Source organism: Nipponia nippon, unplaced genomic scaffold (assembly GCF_047370975.1).
Source record: "Nipponia nippon isolate SJK-2023a ecotype South Korea unplaced genomic scaffold, ASM4737097v1 scaffold_13, whole genome shotgun sequence".
Lineage (NCBI taxonomy): Eukaryota > Metazoa > Chordata > Aves > Pelecaniformes > Threskiornithidae > Nipponia > Nipponia nippon.
Window position 1 is genome coordinate 1,837,446 of NW_028262324.1, and position 16,950 is coordinate 1,854,395.

The following is a 16,950-nucleotide window of genomic DNA, read 5'->3' on the forward strand; positions in this document are numbered from 1 at the left end:
TAATGGCAGCGTCGCTGATGGCGTGAGCAGATGTGGAATTGCCCTCTTACCCTCCGCTATGCAGGTGTGCAGTTACAGTAGTTAGCTCTTAGGTTGTCCATTATCTCCTGGTTCCTTGGTTATTTAGTTTTTAATCCCACATTACCATATTTTATATTATCCCTGGCCATCTCAAAATACTCTTCTCATATTATCCCATGTTATTTTAATCCCATATATCTCTCAGGAACCAGAGAGGTTTGGTCGCTGTCCTCGCCTGCGTTGTGGATCCAGGCTGGGTGCTTGGCTTTGATCTTGGTGACGGCAGGGAACGCCACCAAATGTAACCTGATGTTAAATATTTTCACAAGCATTAATGTTTTCTGTTTGCTGTTCTCAGGCGGGAAAGTCCTTCCTTTATTTTCACATAAGAAAGAGAGTTTCCCCTTGCTTGAAGGAGCAGCTCTTACACCATCCCCCTTTCCTTCTTAGCCGGGACACTGAAATTGCAGTTGGGTGGTAAGGGTGGCTTTTTCATTCAGAAACAGAGCAAGACTCGGCAATTAATTTCTGAGAGGGCCACGAGATGGTCACCAGGTATTCTTGGTCTCAATTTCTTTGGCAACCTGTGCCAGCCAAGCTCTGTGGCGTGTTCCCTGGCCTCAGGCAAGCTTGGGTTTGAAATCCTTTATTCTGCATGGAGAGGTCTGCTCCATCCCTCGACAAGCAAAGGAGAAGGCTGCCAGCCAGCTGCAAGACTGACACGTACGGTTTCCATTTTCATAATTCAGTCTTTTGAGCAAAACCCGTAGGAGTAAAAAGATTTCAGAAGCTGTCGTTCTACAAATCTCCATCTCGGAGGTGCTGGGAAGGGCTTGGACTCAACAAGTAGCCCCTCATTTTTCTCCCCTCTGATAATCACAAGTTCAGCATTTCAGCACAGATACAGGCCCTCGGGTGCTTAAAAGCACGTTTTGCTCTAAAACCTAGAGGTTTTGAAGACTAAAAATGTGCTTGGGTAAATAAGTACATACAGGGGAAAGCCTAAGGAGGACCCTAGCTGGGGTGGGATCAGGTACACAGAAGCATTTGGTGCAAGATACGGCAGAAGCCATCCCCTCTGCTGTCTAGCGCAGCCAAGCCAGTGCTTCAGTGAGAGCAGTTTGCTACAGGATGGCTCAGCAGCAAATTGTAAGGTGTCCCAGAGCAGACATTTGCTCCGAATAGTATCTCCGAGGTGCCTCACCTTCCTGCCTTGCCCCTTGGGTGCTGCTGCTACCCCACACCTTGCTGAGAGCCAAGCCTGGAGTCCTGGAGTGAGAAAACAGATTTATGCTATCATTTTCATATTTCTGTGTACAGAAAGCGCCTTGGGCAGCGAACATCAGGCCAGTGCCCGGCTTATGGCTGCGTAATGCGGTGGTCTCCCCTTTTAAAAGGAACTGGAGCAGAAAAAGCCCAATTAGGCTCAGATCAGCTGGAGAGAAAGCAATTTTTTGTGATGAGAGCCTGTAATCACCACAGGGCTGCTTATAGGAACTGGCTAATCTGGATCGAGCAGGGTGGCGACATTCATCTCCCGCTTCGTTTCAGCATGGCCTTGAACGTCAATCCAGCCCCTGCCCGTCACAGTAATTGTCTTTTATCGCTCTCGCAGATTGCTTTTCCCCAGAGCAGAGTCCTGGTATTTTTTCATTCCCGCGGCAGGGAAACAAGGCTCAGCGACAGGGAGTGGCACTGTCTTCACTGATTTTTGCTTTTTTTTTTCACTTTAGTTCAAAACAAAGGCTTGCTAGTGGATAATCCTAGCTGAGAACCTGTACAAAACTCATCGCCGCAGCGTCCGCGGCCTGCCGGCAGCCCCCGAAGCGACGTGACGGAGCTCCCGCGCATTGGTCCGCGCAGACCCGCGCCTCCTTCCAGCTGCTGCCTCCTCCGCCTGCCGTCCTGATGGTAGCTGCGTTACAACAGCGTGCTCCAAAACAAACCAAACGCCTCTTTTCTCCAGTGTTTACAGTTCTCATCTGCTCCATGATTTTAAATTTATTCTTTGGTTTAAAAAAAAAAAAAAGAGGAGCAAAGTAACCGGCAGCAGCCTTGCTAAGCAGCTTCCCTCTGCCTCGTGCTGTCTGAAATCCCAGGCACGGAGCGAGTATTCGCTCTTGTTCTCTCGGGGTTCCCTGGCCTTGTACCCCCGTTAATATTCCTTTCTACACCTGGCGCGTGCCTTTCATCAGCTTTTGGAGATCACCAGGGAACGTGTGTGTAGGACAACGGGCAAAGGTAAAAGGGTGAAATCCTGGTAGGGGTTTCGTGTCCGTGTACCTTTATAAATTCTTTTGGGGCGTTTGGTATCAGCTAATGGCCCAGATGAACCGTGGGTCGCCATGCGTGTTCGTACATCTTTCAGATTCAGCAAAAGGGGTGACTTCAGGGGACCGACCCTCTCATCTCCCTGTTAAAAAGAAGTAAAATAACTATTTTTTCCAAAGTCATTGATAGCACGAAGCAAATGTGGGGGAGCGTGTGCCCGTAACGTTTCCCTCGGCGGCCTCGGCCGCAGCTCTGTGTGGGCAGGCGGTGGGTTTGGCTTCTCACAGCCCGGTTTTAAGCGTGGCCCTAATCACTGGGGGGAACGGGGATAACGCAGCACCTTTGCAGCTACACAGCTCATCGTATTCCAGAAGTATGTCGGGCCAGCCTACGCAATTTATTGTGACAAGCACAACAGAAATTTGGGCGTTGTCTAATCTCTGTGTGCTCGGCCCTTGTAATTCCTGCTAAATAGTCACAATTCTGTGGCTGCCAGGTTGTATCGAGAACCAAAGCTCCTGGGAAATCCTGCTGCTTTCACATGCATAAAGCTAATTTTTGAGTTGGAAGCAAATGCAATTTGTGTTGCTTCAGCCACACTTGGCACCCGTTCCCGAGCCTAGAGATGCAGCATGACCGGATCACCGGAGCGCTTGGAAAAGCAGCCGGAGGAGGTCCTAGCAGGCTGAACAGAAATGAGCGCCTTGGGAGAGGAATACATATAGTTTCCACGCAAGTTTTATACCAATGCAGCACATGAGAAAAAGCACAAACCACCTGCCCATCCCTCTGCCCATGGGCATGCTTTGAAGGATGGTGAACGCATTTAGAAATGTGAAGCTGTTACTCCTCCCATATGGTTTATTGAGGATCTCAGTTTTCAAAGCATGAGTAGCAGTGAGGCCCGTTATTCTTTCCAACATGCAAAAGGCACAAGAAAGTCATCAATGTGATTCTGTGCAAAGTGTCTCTAAGAAAACACATGGCGAGGAAACAACAGAGAAGAGCCCCCGATGGAAGGGAAAGCCAAAGTGCCTTCAGGAGAGTGCTGAGAAGTCCTGAAAATGGTCGTACTTTGATTTCAGAGTCCAGATGTGCTCAGTCGGTGAAAGATGCTTTGCAAATCCGTGAAAGAAAACTCAAGAGACAGAGCCAAAAGGCTTAAAATGATAATCTCCTTCATGTGCCAAAATTCAGGATGGAAGTAAAAATGATTTATCACAGGAAAAAAGTGCGGCAGTTAAAGACAGACATTAAATTCTTTAAAAAAAAGCCTACCAAAACCAGACGTAGAAAGTGGATACATTCTAAGAGCAGCTCAATAAAAAATATTCCTTTTAATGAAAATAATTTAAGGAATGGATACTTGAAGAACGCAAATCCGCCTTGACTGCGACCAGCTACTGCTCCGGGCTCCCGGGAAAGCCTCCGAGCGAGCACGACAGCACAACGCCTTCTCAAAGGAGAAAGTCCTCGCTACCTGCATGTGTGAAATGTGGCCGGTGAACGATTTGGAAACACAAACGGACAGGACCGAGTATCCGAGTCCCGTTATTGAACTTGGGCGTCGGGAAACTTCCCGGGGTTCCCGTCTCTCCCGCTGGAGCCGGCGGGGGCATCGCTTCCCGGCAGGCAGGGCCGAGCCCGTGAACCCCTGAGCCTCTCGCTGGAGTTGAATACTTAAACCTAGAAAAGGCATTTACAAGTTGACGCAAATTTTGTTGTTGTTGTTGTCTTATTTCCTTGCAGTATACGTTTCTACTTCTAGACTATGGAATGTTACATTAAACAATATAATTATTCATTACCTTGCTTCAAATTTCATTACAGTTACTGAGGCTTCATCATAATTTCACACGGCACAGAGACACCAAACTAAACACCAAGCAGCCAGCACTAGATGTATTTTTTCTTTAAGTACCAATAAGCAAAATATCCCATTCCCCCCAGAGATCCCATCAGGAAGGAGGCTCCGAAGAAGGAGGGAGGTTTCCGCTTGACCAGCCTGAAGGCATTGGGTACCACTGCGGAGAGGAGCGTGGTATGTATATCTCCCAAAACTTTCCTGAAGGCGAAGCGTTTTTGTATCCTGTCGAAGAAGGACTGTAGGTTAGGTCTGCTGCCGTCCTCCCAGTATTTCTTAGAGAGTCCCAGAAACTTGAGGCGGTGCAGGGTAGCTCCTAACAAGACATCGGCCAGAGTAAAGACGCAGCCACAGAGCCAAAGTTCGCACTTCTGGCCTGAAGAGAGAAGCGACAGAGCAGGTAGGATGAGAAGAAACCCTGGAGGGCACCTAAAGGCTTGCTCAAGAGATCCATGAAGGCAGGGGCATTTGCATTAGACCCGGGGTGTTTTTTCTCCGCTCCCCGGTATCCCAAGAGTCCAGACCCCGTTTACCAGGCTACGTGATGGAGGGGCCACAAAGCTGGGAATACAAGGTGATCGTTTATAGCCCGCGTGAAGATACAAATCGCTGTCTGCAAAACGGCTGTTGCCTCTCTCCCAAGTCAAGAGCGGCAGCAGACGGCCTCCTCCCGTACCCAGGAGGTCCCTGGAAAAGGGCCCTTGGCCCCCGTGAAGGAAGACATGGCGCAGTGACCCCTTCTGCTGTGTTAGTGCTCGGGGAGAGCAGCAGCGTTTGTCCTTGGCCGTACCGGGAGCTGTTTCAGGAGTGTCATGTTAACATGTCCTATTTTAGGGATCTAAGAAATCCTCAGGAATCAAAACCATTTGCTGGTCCGGCCTGGCTGCTCTCCCTGGGTGCTGGCGGGGAGGTTCTGCCTCTGTCTCCTCTCCTGCAGCAGGGACCCAGCTCTGGGACACCAACACTGGCAGCACATCCCTGCCGAGAGCCGGGTTTGGGGGAAGGCAGAGCTCGGTGCGAATGCTGGGCATCATGAGAGGCACCAAAGCACTGATGGCCCCTGACAAGGGCCGACCCTGGAAATAACCTCACCAGAGAGATGGCCAGGAATAAACCAAGCTGTTGTTGGGCTGGAAGAAGCGGGCTCAGGCCAGGATAGCATCGAACCCTCCCCCGCTGCCCTTTCAGTGCTGAGGAGCAGGGCTGGGATGGAGCTGGGGCAGATGAAGGGAGGTGCAGGTAAGGAAGAGCAGCAGAAGGGGCACAAAACCCGGCCCCATCCAGCCTGAGCCCCCGGCTTTGCACCAGATCCTTAATTTTAGGGCTCTTCCACTGTCCTGTGGCTGTTGTATCTGGGAGGGAGCGAGCGGCACCTTTATTGCACCCGGTGCAGGCACTGGTGCTGCTGGGCTGCCTGCAGGGCCAGGCCAGGGGAATTACTGGTAATTAGCAGCCCTCATTTGTAGCCGCTTGGCAGCCTGCCTAATCCTGCCAGAGGCACAGCCCAAGTGGACAGATTGCCTGTGCCTAATTAGTTAATAAATGTTTTTAGTGACTAATGAATTGTGGGGGTGCTGCAGCCGGAGCCTCCTGGGTGCTCCGGGGACCCTGGGGATGCTCCGGCTCGGAGATAAGGGAAGCGGGGCTGAGGTGCTGCCTCTCTCCCGGGCACTGCTGTGGGCAAAGGAGCGAGCGCACGTGAGGATGGCGACTTCGGGAGAGAGCTGTCATCCGGCCCTACCCCCCGGCTCTGGGCTCGCACCCGCTGCTGAGGTCTGGACCCGGCCATGGGGTGCCCCAGGGCAGAAGCACGGGTAAGGGCAACTCGTCCCCTCTGCATCCCCAGTGGCCCCAGCTCGGGTCAGCCTGTCCCAGCCGAGCAGGGTGCCTGTGGCAGGGGGTCACCCTGTGCTCCTGCAGCATCTCCCACCCCACTCCTGCCTGCCCTGCCCTGCCTGCATCGCTGCGCGCTGGGCCGGCAGCCTGGGCTGCGTGGGAGGAGAGCTGCTGCACTGCGGTTCCTGGGAAGTTGCCAAAGGGCTGGCGCTTGTGCCCGCTGGCTGTCGAGATCCTGACCTGGCCGTGGGCACGGCAGGGGGGTTTGGGGGCCCGGAGCAGAAGGCAGGAGCAGCATGCAAGGACCGAAGGCAGCAGCAGCCGCCCCTCTGCTCCAGGCACCCAGGGCGTCCGCCGAGGGCACCTCATTAGGTTGAATTCTGATGAGCTATCCCAGCTCTCAGAGCAGTTAATGAGGGTGTTCATTGGAGGCAATTAGGGCAATGCAGGGTGCTGCTGTGAACACATCAGGGCTCACAGCAAATCCCCAACCCGACGCCTTGCAGAGCCTGACCTTGGCACCTCCAAAGGCCCTTCGGTGCGGCCCCGAGCGTGACGCATGGCTCCCCACGGCCGAGGCCAGCCCCGAGGGCAGGGCCAGCTGTGGGGCTGTCCCCTGATTCACTGCGTCCGGGCTCTGCTCTGGACCTGGCACCGTGGCGCTGGCAGCGGGGATGAAAGGATGACGGCGTCATCCTGGGGTGATGGCAGGACAAGCGATGCCCAGCTGTGCCCATGCATCCCTGTCTGCCAGGGCGCTGGGCTGGCTCTCGGCAGGCACCCAGCAGCATGTATTTGATGTTGGGGATGGCTGGTGTCACTCTTTCCCACCCGCTGGCGTTTGACGCAGGCCCTGTAAAGGCTCCCACCCCTCCAGGGCCCCTCAAATTCCCGACGGGTTTCCCTGCCAGCGGGGGCTTGGCTGCAGGACACGTCCCCAGCCCAGCGCTTTCAGCAGTCTGCGTCCCTTGCGGTGCAAGAGCCCGGGGCCATCCTGCTCCTTCCTGAACCAGCCAGGCCATCAGTCGCTGTGGCCCCTCGCTGGGGCGGAGGGGACCTGCCATCACCCTGTGAGGACAGGGGTCCTGCTGCTCCTGTGGCAAGGGGTGCGGGGGCTCCCCAGAGCAGGGGTGGTTTGCCGGACCACGGCTGCCATGACATCGGTGCACCCAAAACCAGGAGAACCCAGCAGCAGCCCCAGCCCCATTGGTGGTCACCCCATGGGGGATGCTCATCAGATGCAAAGCCATCAGCCATTCCTGGTGTTGCACCTCAGCCTCGTGTGGAAAAACACCCCATAAACGCATCCCAGTGCCTACCTTGGTACTCCAGTTTCCTCTTCTCCAGCTCGGCCTCGATCTGGTCTAGCACCATCCCCAGTTCACCAAGGATCTTCTTCAAGTAGTTCACGTTGTCGTGCTCCAGGATCTTGGCCTGGGTGGAGATCGGGATTAGGATGGATGGTTGGATGGATACACATCCTTGCAACCGTGCAGGGAGGTAAGGGCACCGGGTGCCCATGGAGGGTCCATGGGTCGTGTCCTCCCACTGCCAAAGAGATGTGTGTGGCTTTGACTCACTTACCATGAGCTTCTTCTGCTTGGAGAGGTAGGGCTCCGATAGCTGCGGCTCCTCTTCGTGGTCCAGCTTCATCAGCTCTGTGCTGGCGTTAGCTAAATGTCCTGGGGGAGACAGAGAGGGGCTGGGGGGGCTGTGTTTGGCAGGGGTAAGGGTGACTGGTAGTAAAGCACCTCATCCTGCATGTGAAATAGTATTGTGGCTCCAAGAAAAACACCCCGGAGAGCTAAAATGGGCCAAATCCGTGGCTTCCTGCTGCCATGCTGCCATACGGGTGGGCGGCTGGGGCATCGCGCACCCTCCGGAGGGCACGTGGCTTCTTCAGGCCTCCCGTCCCCCGACGGCAGGGCAGTGCTGGCTGCGGGGTACAGCAGATCCCCCTCCCTGGCCGCAGCGAGCCCCAGCTCTGCGGGTTTCAGGGGGGTTCAGCTCTTCATTTCCTCTGTTGGACTCATATTGGAGCTGCTAGCAGGTCTCTGTCTCTCACTGCTTTAAGAACATCCCTGAGCTTCCCCATAACCTGGTTCCGGCAGCTCCGTCCCCAGCAGGTCGATCCTTTGGGATGTCCGAGCCGGCTGCCCCCACGCGGGTGTGCGTGCAGAGCGGAGCAGAGCGGCGCAGGAGGGGATGCTCCCTCCTGAACAAAGCTGTCCCGCCCCAGCTCAGTGTCTGGGGATGCAGTTCGGTAGCGTGGAGCCCATCGTGAGCATGGGAGAGACGCCCACCTTCATCCCTCCTAGGGCACAGGGAGGATGCGAAGGGCTTTGTGCAAGGGAGCTAACGGAGGGAAAGGAGCAGAGTAAATGGAAGAAGAGAGTAACACCTTCGGGACGACATAAATTACCCGAACCTGGGCTAATCTCTTCCAGCCAGGGCCATCTGTCTCTCCCTCCTTTTTCCCTCCAGCGAGGGCTTGGCTCTGCCGGTGTGCGGCTGTGGGAGGTGCCAGGGCTGGCCAGGGCGGCAGCCAGCAGCGGGCTGCATGCTGCCACAAAATGGTGAAACTCCGTTTTTCACCGCGAGCCTTGAAGCTCGTGCTCGCCAAGGCTCCCAGCCGGCTCTCCCGGGGCTGTAACTTGGAGGGAAGCCTGGATATCACCCTGGTTTCATTCCCCTGTTGCCCCTGGGAGAGCCTGGCCCTCGGTTCACCCTCTTCTTGGGACACAACTACATGGATTTGCCTCGGCACCCGCTGCAATGGAGCAGCCGAGCCATCGCCTGGGCATAGGGGACGTGCTGGGGAGGAAGGGCACCACCAGCACTGGGGCATCCCACGGGCCTGCCCGCAGCCTCGCTGTTGCAGTGGCTTGGGAAAAATGCCACCAGCGGGGAGGTTTGGATGGGGAGATATTTTTAAGGACCTTGGCAGAGTGCCAGGGAGGTGATGCGAGGCAGACCGGGACTGAAGCCATCACAGCAGTGCCCTTTGGGGAGGGGACAGGCTCTGCACCCTGCCTCTGCCCAAGGTCTGGGGGTGGAGGTGACGCTTGGTGACACAGGGAAAGCCACCTGTGCGGGGTGCTGGCGGAGGCAGGGCAGACCCTGAGATATTCCTCAGAACAGCTCTTTGTGTGCGAGTGCATCCCATTTCGGAGGGACCATCCATGACCCAGACAGCTGAAGGGACTGGGGGTAACGGCGTTTGCTACGGGCACCGTTTGGGTCCGGAGCCTAAAGGAGGGGAGGGACGTAGGGCACGCCGGTGCCCTCCTAACAAGGTCACTTTTCTGGCGAGGGACTCTGTCCAGGAGCCATCCTTGCCGTTGAGTTATATTAAGCATCGTCAATGTTTCATGAGCGCTTGAAGGTCAGGTACACAGTTTTATGCCGATTCATCCGCTCTGCAACTCAGTCTGGCTGTACTCTCCCACCTTTGCCCTTAGAGCTATTGGAGGGAGAGGGGACGTGCGGGAGAGGGAGCAAATTCACATGCCCTAGAAATACCTGGGTGAGAAGCGTGGCCCATGGGATCCTGGACAAGCCCAGGGTTAGGAAGCCTCTACAGGGTGCCTGCAGCTCCCAAAGGAGCTGTGCTTTGCCATTTCCCAGCTCTGTCCCTGCCCGTGTTGCTGGAAAGGGGAGATGAGCAAGAGCAGGGTGGCTGGCCGGGCTGTGGAGCCAAACGGAGCCTAAAGGAAGGGCTGGGGGAGCCGTCCCGCTGACACCAGCCCTGGGCAGCCCCGCTGGAGAGGCAACTTACTGCGGATCTCAGCGGTCGCGTACTTTGGGATCATGGAGTCGGTGGTGAGCTCGGGGTGCAGGATGCAGCCGTGCGTGTAGGCGTCCATGGGGAGTGAGTCCAGCAGCTCCCGGTACTGCAGCACCCGTGAGTGCAGCAGGCTGCCCGGCTCGGGGATCAGCTGGGTGACGTTTTCTGCAAGTGCAAAGGGAAAGGTGTGAGCGGGACGCTCATCAGTGGCTCGTTAGCCTGCGCGGGACACTGGTGCGCCATCCTGGCTCGAGCTACCCCTGAGCAGGGCTGGCTGTGGCGGTGCATTAACTCAAAACCCTGCCCCACGCTTGGCTCTGCCCTCTCCCCGCTGCCCGTCCCAGCCAGGAGCATCCAGCCCCTGCCGAGATGGGCAAACCCGCAGGACCAGAGGGATGCGTCCGTGTGTCGTTACCTGCAGCCCCCGCATCCCCAGGAGCTCAGCATAGCAAGCCCTTCACCTCTGCAGCCCCCGAGTTTGTACACTGTGGTTTCACATCTCTGAAGGGGAACAAAATCATCCCGTTCTGCAGAAAAGACCTAAGCCACAGGGGTTTGGGATCTCCTGAATCACGCACTCGTTACACCAGTGGCAATGAGGCACCTAATTCTCTTGGGCTTCCTTGAAAATCCCTTTCCAAATGGGTAATCAGGGAGCTGACGACCGAAGAAGGAGCCCAGCACGCCTCCCCTCCGCGCTCAGCCGGTGCCTCCGCTGCAGAGCCGTCCCTCGCCCTGGCCGGCCCTGCTCCTCCTCACCCCGTGGGGTTTTATTCACCTTTTGCAGGCAGCAGTTTGTATCCTGCTCTTTTTATTACACTTTCAGCTCAAAATACATGGCAGATGACACCACAAGGAGCGAAAGGTTGCTCTTGTCTCCCCCAAGAGTATCAGGTCTATTTTTTTACGGGATCATAAATGTTTATGGCATTTGCAGATAGCAGTTAATAAGTAGTGAGTAAATTTACCAGCAGGACTCGGTACACCCGGTTGCCCACATGCCGTCTGCAGCGCGGCGCCCACTGCTTGCCGGCGTCTTGGGCTGAGTTAAGGCGCGTCGGCAGAAGGACTTTGGCAGACATGGCCAACACGGCTCCTTCGTTAAGAACCTGAGATGACAGTTCTGCCCGGCCCCGCGGCTGACGGCCGGAGGAGGGCTGCGGACACAGCCTGAGGATGCCCGCCCAGCAGAGACACGCGGCTCACCCTGCCCTGGGCCAGGCAGCGTCGCGCTGGCCGGCACCCACAGCTGGACAGGAGCCAGGGAAATTCGGGTAGCTCCTGTATTGCAAAGCTCCTAGCAGCTCCGATTTGGGGTTGTCTCTGCTGGTAGGCTCCGTAAAGTTGTTCTGACCGACGGGCATACTGTCCCTTGAGCGAGGGGAGGTTTTGGTAGCTCCTCCCTGCCTGCGGGCTGCTCGCTGCCTGCCCTCCCTGGACTCCGGCTCTCCAAGCGGGGATTTGCCATCAGAAAGAAGTGACTGGCTGAATGAAATAATAATAACCGCCCTATAGCCTGCGTGCTCCTTCCACGGGGCTCCCGGCCAGCACCCGATGGGCTGGTGCCGAGGCTGGAAACCAGCACATCCAGAGCGACTGCCCTGTCCGGCAGTGAGACGGAGTGACCACAATGAAATAGCGGCGTGCTGGCCGCCGGCCCGTGTCCTTCAGCATGTCCCAGGGAGGCTTTTTGGTGGGACGGCACTCACGCTGCCTCTGCACGCCACGGCGGACCTGCATGCATGGGCTGCTGTTGCATACAGCCAGCAAACGATGGGTGCAAGGGTGGGCTGGGGGCTGCAGCCCTCGGAGGAGCCTCTCGCCCAGGCTCTGAGAGGCGTTGCAACCAGCCAACCCATCGGTGGCTTCTTGGCACTGCTGGGCCATGCCATAGCGAGAAGCACCCTCGAAGGTGGCTTATTGGCACTATTCACTGCTTTTTTGGGGAAAGAAAACCATTGCTCAGCACACCGCCCTGTACTGACAGCTGACCCTCAGGGTGGGTGTAAGCAGCTGAAGGTGGCCATGCTCCCAGCCCGGGGGAAAATAAACCGCAGTGAATACACCTTCCTATCAAGACATTTGCAAGCTCTGCATGTTTCGGCCAGGTGGGCGATTCCCCCTCGGACCAGTGCCATGGCATCCTGGTAACGCTTTTGCCAGCTGGTGCTGGTGGGTGATGGCTCAGGGCAGAGCAGGCAGCAGGGAGCGATGCTCCGGGCCCTCCTCCCTCTGCCCCAGACCTTCCCTCTCCATTTCTCAGCAAAAAAGATAAGAAATTGCACCTGGCTGGAAAAATCTCGACGACGGGAGTTTCCCAGCGCGCGGGCAGCGCTGTGCCCCCCTCCCGCTGGGGACAGCCTGTTGTCACATATGCCGGGCCACCTGCCCTTCGCAGAGACGGGGCAAAGCGGTGTGGGGACCACAGCCCCATGGATCGATGCTCCCCACTGTCCCTTGGCCTTGAGGCTGCCGCCGGGCAAGAAAGCAGCTGCCATTCCTCGGGAGCCACTGCTGGCACGGGCCCCTCCTGACCGACCCCGTCCCCGCTGCCCCGCCGGCGAGCGAGCATCGTGCCTCTGCCATGCAGCACCGCCGCGGCGGGGCCGGGAGAGGACAGCAGCTGAGCTGGCAAGACGCCCTTGCTTCAGGAGCTATTTTGAGATGTTTTTGATGTCTCTGTTGCAAGGGGGATGGATGCTGGGGCGAACGTCGTGATGGCACAGCCTGAGCTCCCTGCTCAGCTTTGAAGCCTCCCCGGCGGAGCGTCCCAGCCTGACAGCCCGCAGGTTTGGGGAAACGAGGGCGAAGGGACGTGATATGCCGGGGAGAGGCTGTTTGCCGCAGCCGCCATGCAAACAGCCGCCATCGAGCGCCATCTCAGCATCCCGGTGCGCCGGGCTCGGCCAGCCGCTGCCCGCAGCCCTGCTCCGGAGGGAATACGAGCGTCCCTCTCCCGGCTGTCCTGCCCTCTGGGTTTGTGTCACATCATCCTCCCATGGTCCCCAGCACCGCTGGCTTTCTTTGACTTTAAAGAGGCAGTTTTCTCTGAGCCACAGTGGCACAGGGGTCGGCAGCGTCCCCTGCCCATGGCCGGTGGCACTGGGCTCATCGAGGAAGGGGAGAAGGGCAGCAGCACCTGGCCCAAACCCACCTTCTCTCAGCAGGGCCCCTTTACAGGGAGTTACTGGGGTTTTACACCGTTACCTGAGGCCAAGCCACAAAGGTAGCCAAACCCAGAAGTATTTCCACAGGCCGTGCCCCAGCTGTGGCTCTGTGAGATGCCACCACGCACCACGGGGACAGGGGGAGCTGGTCCGGCTTGGGAGCGTGGCCTCCAAGGCAGAAAAAGAGGGGACCCAGCTACGCAACCCCCAGAGCCCCCCAGCAGCACTTCCAAGGGACATTTGGGGATTTCTGCTGGAAATCCTTCATTTTCATGGGAAAATGTCAAAGTTTGAGGAGGGCTGGTTTTTTGCTGCTCTTCTAGGGTAAAGCTGTAACTTTAAAGGACAAAGTGGGTGCATTTGGCAAACAGCATCTGGATTAGACCTGAGTTTCCCCCCCGCCCCTTACCTCCGGTGAAGTTCTTCTCCATGTAGTCTATGATCTGGTTGTAATCGCTGATGATGTTGTCCCTGTGGATGATGACGGGCACCTCCTCCCCCAGGTTGAGCCGCATGAACCAGGGCTCCTTGTGCTCCATCAGGGGCATGCTGACGTCCCGCTCCTCGCAGGGCAGCCCCTTCTCCGCGATGACCAGCCGCACCTGGGGCAAGACGCCGGGGAGAAAGGGCTCAGCCCCACGCCCCGAGAGCCCTCCCAGCACCCCGAGAGCCCCACGGCCACCCCACCGCACCGTCCTGGCCCTCCCCTACCGCTTAAGCACAGCTACGTGCCAGGGCACAGCCTCATCACGCAGCTCTTGGCATGGGGCAGCTGCAAAATCCAGGCAGCCAAGAGAGGATTTCCCTTCCCAGCAAATGGGGAAGACCCAAACCCATCCTAATTTCGCGGGAACAGGGACCGTCCTCCCTCTGGTCACTGGTGGCCCATGCAACAGGTGGCTGGAGGGGCTGGGGGGCTGAGAACCCATCCCTTGGCAGCGGGCGGAGGGAGGCGGCAGCTCCCCAGCTGGGGAGAATCAGTGATTCTGCTGTAGGTCCCAGCACAGCCCAGCACATACTTGAGGAGGAAGAGGAGGAGGAAGAGGAGGAAGCAGAGGCCACAGAAATGCTATGCTTTGCACCCAGTGGGTGGTACTGCCCAGCTGAAGGAGGCTTGGATGCTAACTCAGGTATGCCCCGCTCTCGGGTGCGGGCTCTGGCTTTACCAGGCCAGAGCAGGGAGACGGCTCTGTTTCGTGGAGGGTTTCAAGCCGCTGCAGCCTGCACGGCATCCCTCCTCCTCACCCTGCCACCGGCCCTGGGGCATTGCCCACCGCCTTCGCACCTCTGATGCCAAACCCGCTGCCCTCCCCGGCCCCGGGCCAGCACCGCTGGGGTGGCACCCGCCTGTCCGGTGGGTGGGAAAGCCGAGCCCAGCGGTGCGGAGGGGCTGGATGTGGGGCACCGTCCCCATGCCCATCACCCGCAGACAGCCCTCAGGGCTGATCCTGCTGCTTTGCTCGAGATGGCTTGAATACGCACTCAAGGATGGCATTTTAGGCTTCTGGGTTATAAAAACCTGACCATTATGAACCAAGTGTGTCAAACAGGCCAAAAAAAACCCTTGGGGGATGTGAGACAGCCACGATTTACAGAACCGCTGAATGAGGGAAAAGCGCTTGTTTTCCTCCAACTAGCAGCAGCTAAAAATACAACTTAACAAATACAAGCATTTCTATGAGTACTTCAGAGTTCCTGGGGAATTAGTCATTAATTATTTACAGGGATGGCAAATTAATTTTTTCTTTTAAAGTCAAACAAGGAAAAGCCTGAGTCCCTCAACTGCAACTTGCTCTTGGCCTTTTCCTCCCAGCTGGTGGATAAACCCCAGCCAGGGGCACCCGGCCCCGAGCTCCCCGCGCTTCCCTGTTTTGCTATCGAGATCCGAGGCCGGAGGCCTGGCAGGAGGCAGCGCGGGCAGGAGGCAGTGCAGGCAGGAGGGCTCGGCTCGGGGTAACCCCAGCGGGCGAGGGGAGCCCCTGCCAGCGCCCCGAGGAGGGGTCCCAGCCAGGGGTGGTGAAACGTGCCCGGACCCCCCGGCCGGTCCCCGCAGCACCGGCACGGCTGCCGTGAGGCATCTTGTGTAAAAACCCAACGCTGGCTGTAAAACTCCAAAAATGCCTTTGCAAGCAGGGCCGGGTGCTGGTGGGGGCTCCGGATCCCTCCCGCAGACAGCCCCAGCACCGTGCAGGGTGGTTCTGGGCAGCTCCCGGGCCAGAGCAGCAAAAGCTTCGCCCGCAGCCGGCTCCGAGCAAAGCTCCACAGTGGGTTCCCGTGCAGCCCCCGCCGCTGCCCGTCCTGTGATGCCCATCACACCAGCTTGCGCTCATCCCCCTTCCAGCGAACGCTCTTTCCTTGCAAGCAACCTCAAAAGCAAAGCTGGAAGCGGTGCGAGGTGGCCCTGTGGCTCTAGGCGTGCCCTGCCCTGTCCCCAGTGTCCCCAGCCCCGCGGAGGGGAGGCCGGTTGTAGGAAACCGCGTACAAGAAGTGCCTTAACTGCTGCCTCCCTCCTGCCGGTGGCCAAACGGGCAAGACAAAAAAATAACCGCACGCCCAGCGCGAGGCAGGGGAGCCAGGCAGGAGCATCCCTCAACGGTGTGGATCGGGAGCCCGTTAGCCACCCGCCGCCGGTGGCGGCGAAGCCGACCATGTGCAGCCACCCTGCTGCATTGGGCGTCCTCCCCTTTCTTTGTGCCTGCAAGCAGGAACACAAGGGCTCTGCCCTCGGCCTCCCCGCCGGGCTGCGGGGCTCGAGGGGGCCCCGGCATCAGGGGAACTTCGTGATCCCCCTGCCCCAAGCAGCCCATTCCCCATGTCATATATACAGCATGGGAATGATGGGGGCTTTGGGGCCGGGAGGGGAAGGTGGGGTTTGCTACGCAGCCGCTGTGCTGCAAAATGAGCATTTACTATTGCCTGGAAAATGTGATTTCTCGCTGGGGCACCCCGGGAAGGGGATTTCCAGGGCGCTGCTGCAATGTCAGGAGCAAAGCGCTGCCTGGCAGGGGGCTGCGTGCCGGGGAAGGAGCCAGCTCGGGGGCTGCCTCCCCCTCTCCCGGCGGCAGGGTGGTCCCGGGGCCTGGCTCAGCCTTTGTCCGCGCTCCTGGCCACGCCGGGGTCGGGCTGCGAGCGAGCACAAAGCCGAGGCGGCTCCCGGTACAAGCCACAATCCCAAAGCAAAAGCAGGATTTGGCTGAGCCCCCCCCAGCCCCATCCCCTCCCCAGGCAGATGCTGTTATAACGCAGAACCGCAGGTACAAAAAAGCTGCTGGCTGCACGCTGCCGCCCTCGCCAGCCCTGGGGATGAGCCCCTGGCTCTCCCCGCCAGCGCATCCCTCCTCCCCAGGCAAAGGGTTGCCCTGGGGATTGGAGGCAATTCTTCCCCGGGAACCTGGCCGAGCGATTTTTTTTTTTTTTCTTACCTTTTGTGAGCTGAAGGACTGGGTCCAGTGGTACAAAACCAGTCTGTCCTGGGATTTGAGAGTGGGGTCTGTCGGGTCCTGGTTTTCTTCCCCTTCTGTGGATTTCCCCGCGTCGTTCTCCAGCGCCGAGATGGGCCACCAGCTGCAGTTGGTGGGAGTAACATTATTGGGAGTCGCCATGACAGCCTGCGAGCGAGCGGGGAGAGGGACGAGGAGCGCGCGGCGCTAGCCCAGCATCACATGGGCTCCCGCCAGCAGCATCACGCCCGGGGCAGCTCCGTCTCCCCGGCTGGGGTGGGCAGCGCAGGGCGGCGGGTGCCGGGGGGTCACAGGAGAGGACGGCGGCGGTGGCGTGGGTGAGATGGCAGCCCGTCCCTGCTCGTGGCGGGGCTCCCACGGAAACACGCCGCGCTTGCAGGCATCGCTTCGATAGGCGAGTCGGCAGCGGAGGCTCCTGCTGCCTGCCTGCCTGCCAGCTCGGCAATCCGGGGCAGCTCCAACCCCTCCGCCTCCTTAGCAATATTTTGCAGCAGAGATTAAGATTTTTTTGACTGGTTTAGATAGGGCAGATATGTAATAAAT

At 58.0% G+C, this 16,950-nt stretch overlaps 1 protein-coding gene across 1 annotated transcript; it reads right to left on the bottom strand.

Moving 5' to 3' along the window:
* Positions 1–1,785: 1,785 nt before the first annotated feature.
* GDAP1L1 (ganglioside induced differentiation associated protein 1 like 1) lies at positions 1,786–16,950 on the bottom strand. The gene is made up of 6 exons (XM_009473292.2): positions 16,369–16,950; positions 13,356–13,548; positions 9,771–9,944; positions 7,577–7,674; positions 7,312–7,426; positions 1,786–4,532 (listed from the first exon to the last, which is right to left on the bottom strand). The coding sequence occupies exons 1-6, from the start codon at positions 16,546–16,548 to the stop codon at positions 4,189–4,191; spliced, it is 1,104 nt and encodes a 367-aa protein (XP_009471567.1). The 5' UTR covers positions 16,549–16,950; the 3' UTR covers positions 1,786–4,188.

Coding starts and splice junctions, on each gene's coding strand:
- GDAP1L1 (XM_009473292.2), bottom strand. CDS start 16,548: ATGGCGACTCCCAATAATGTTACTCCCACCAACTGCAGCTGGTGGCCC. Junction 7,675..9,770: donor CGCGACCGCTGAGATCCGCA/GTAAGTTGCCTC, acceptor TGTCTCCCCCAG/GACATTTAGCTAACGCCAGC. Junction 4,533..7,311: donor GAGGAAACTGGAGTACCAAG/GTAGGCACTGGG, acceptor TTCTCTCTTCAG/GCCAGAAGTGCGAACTTTGG.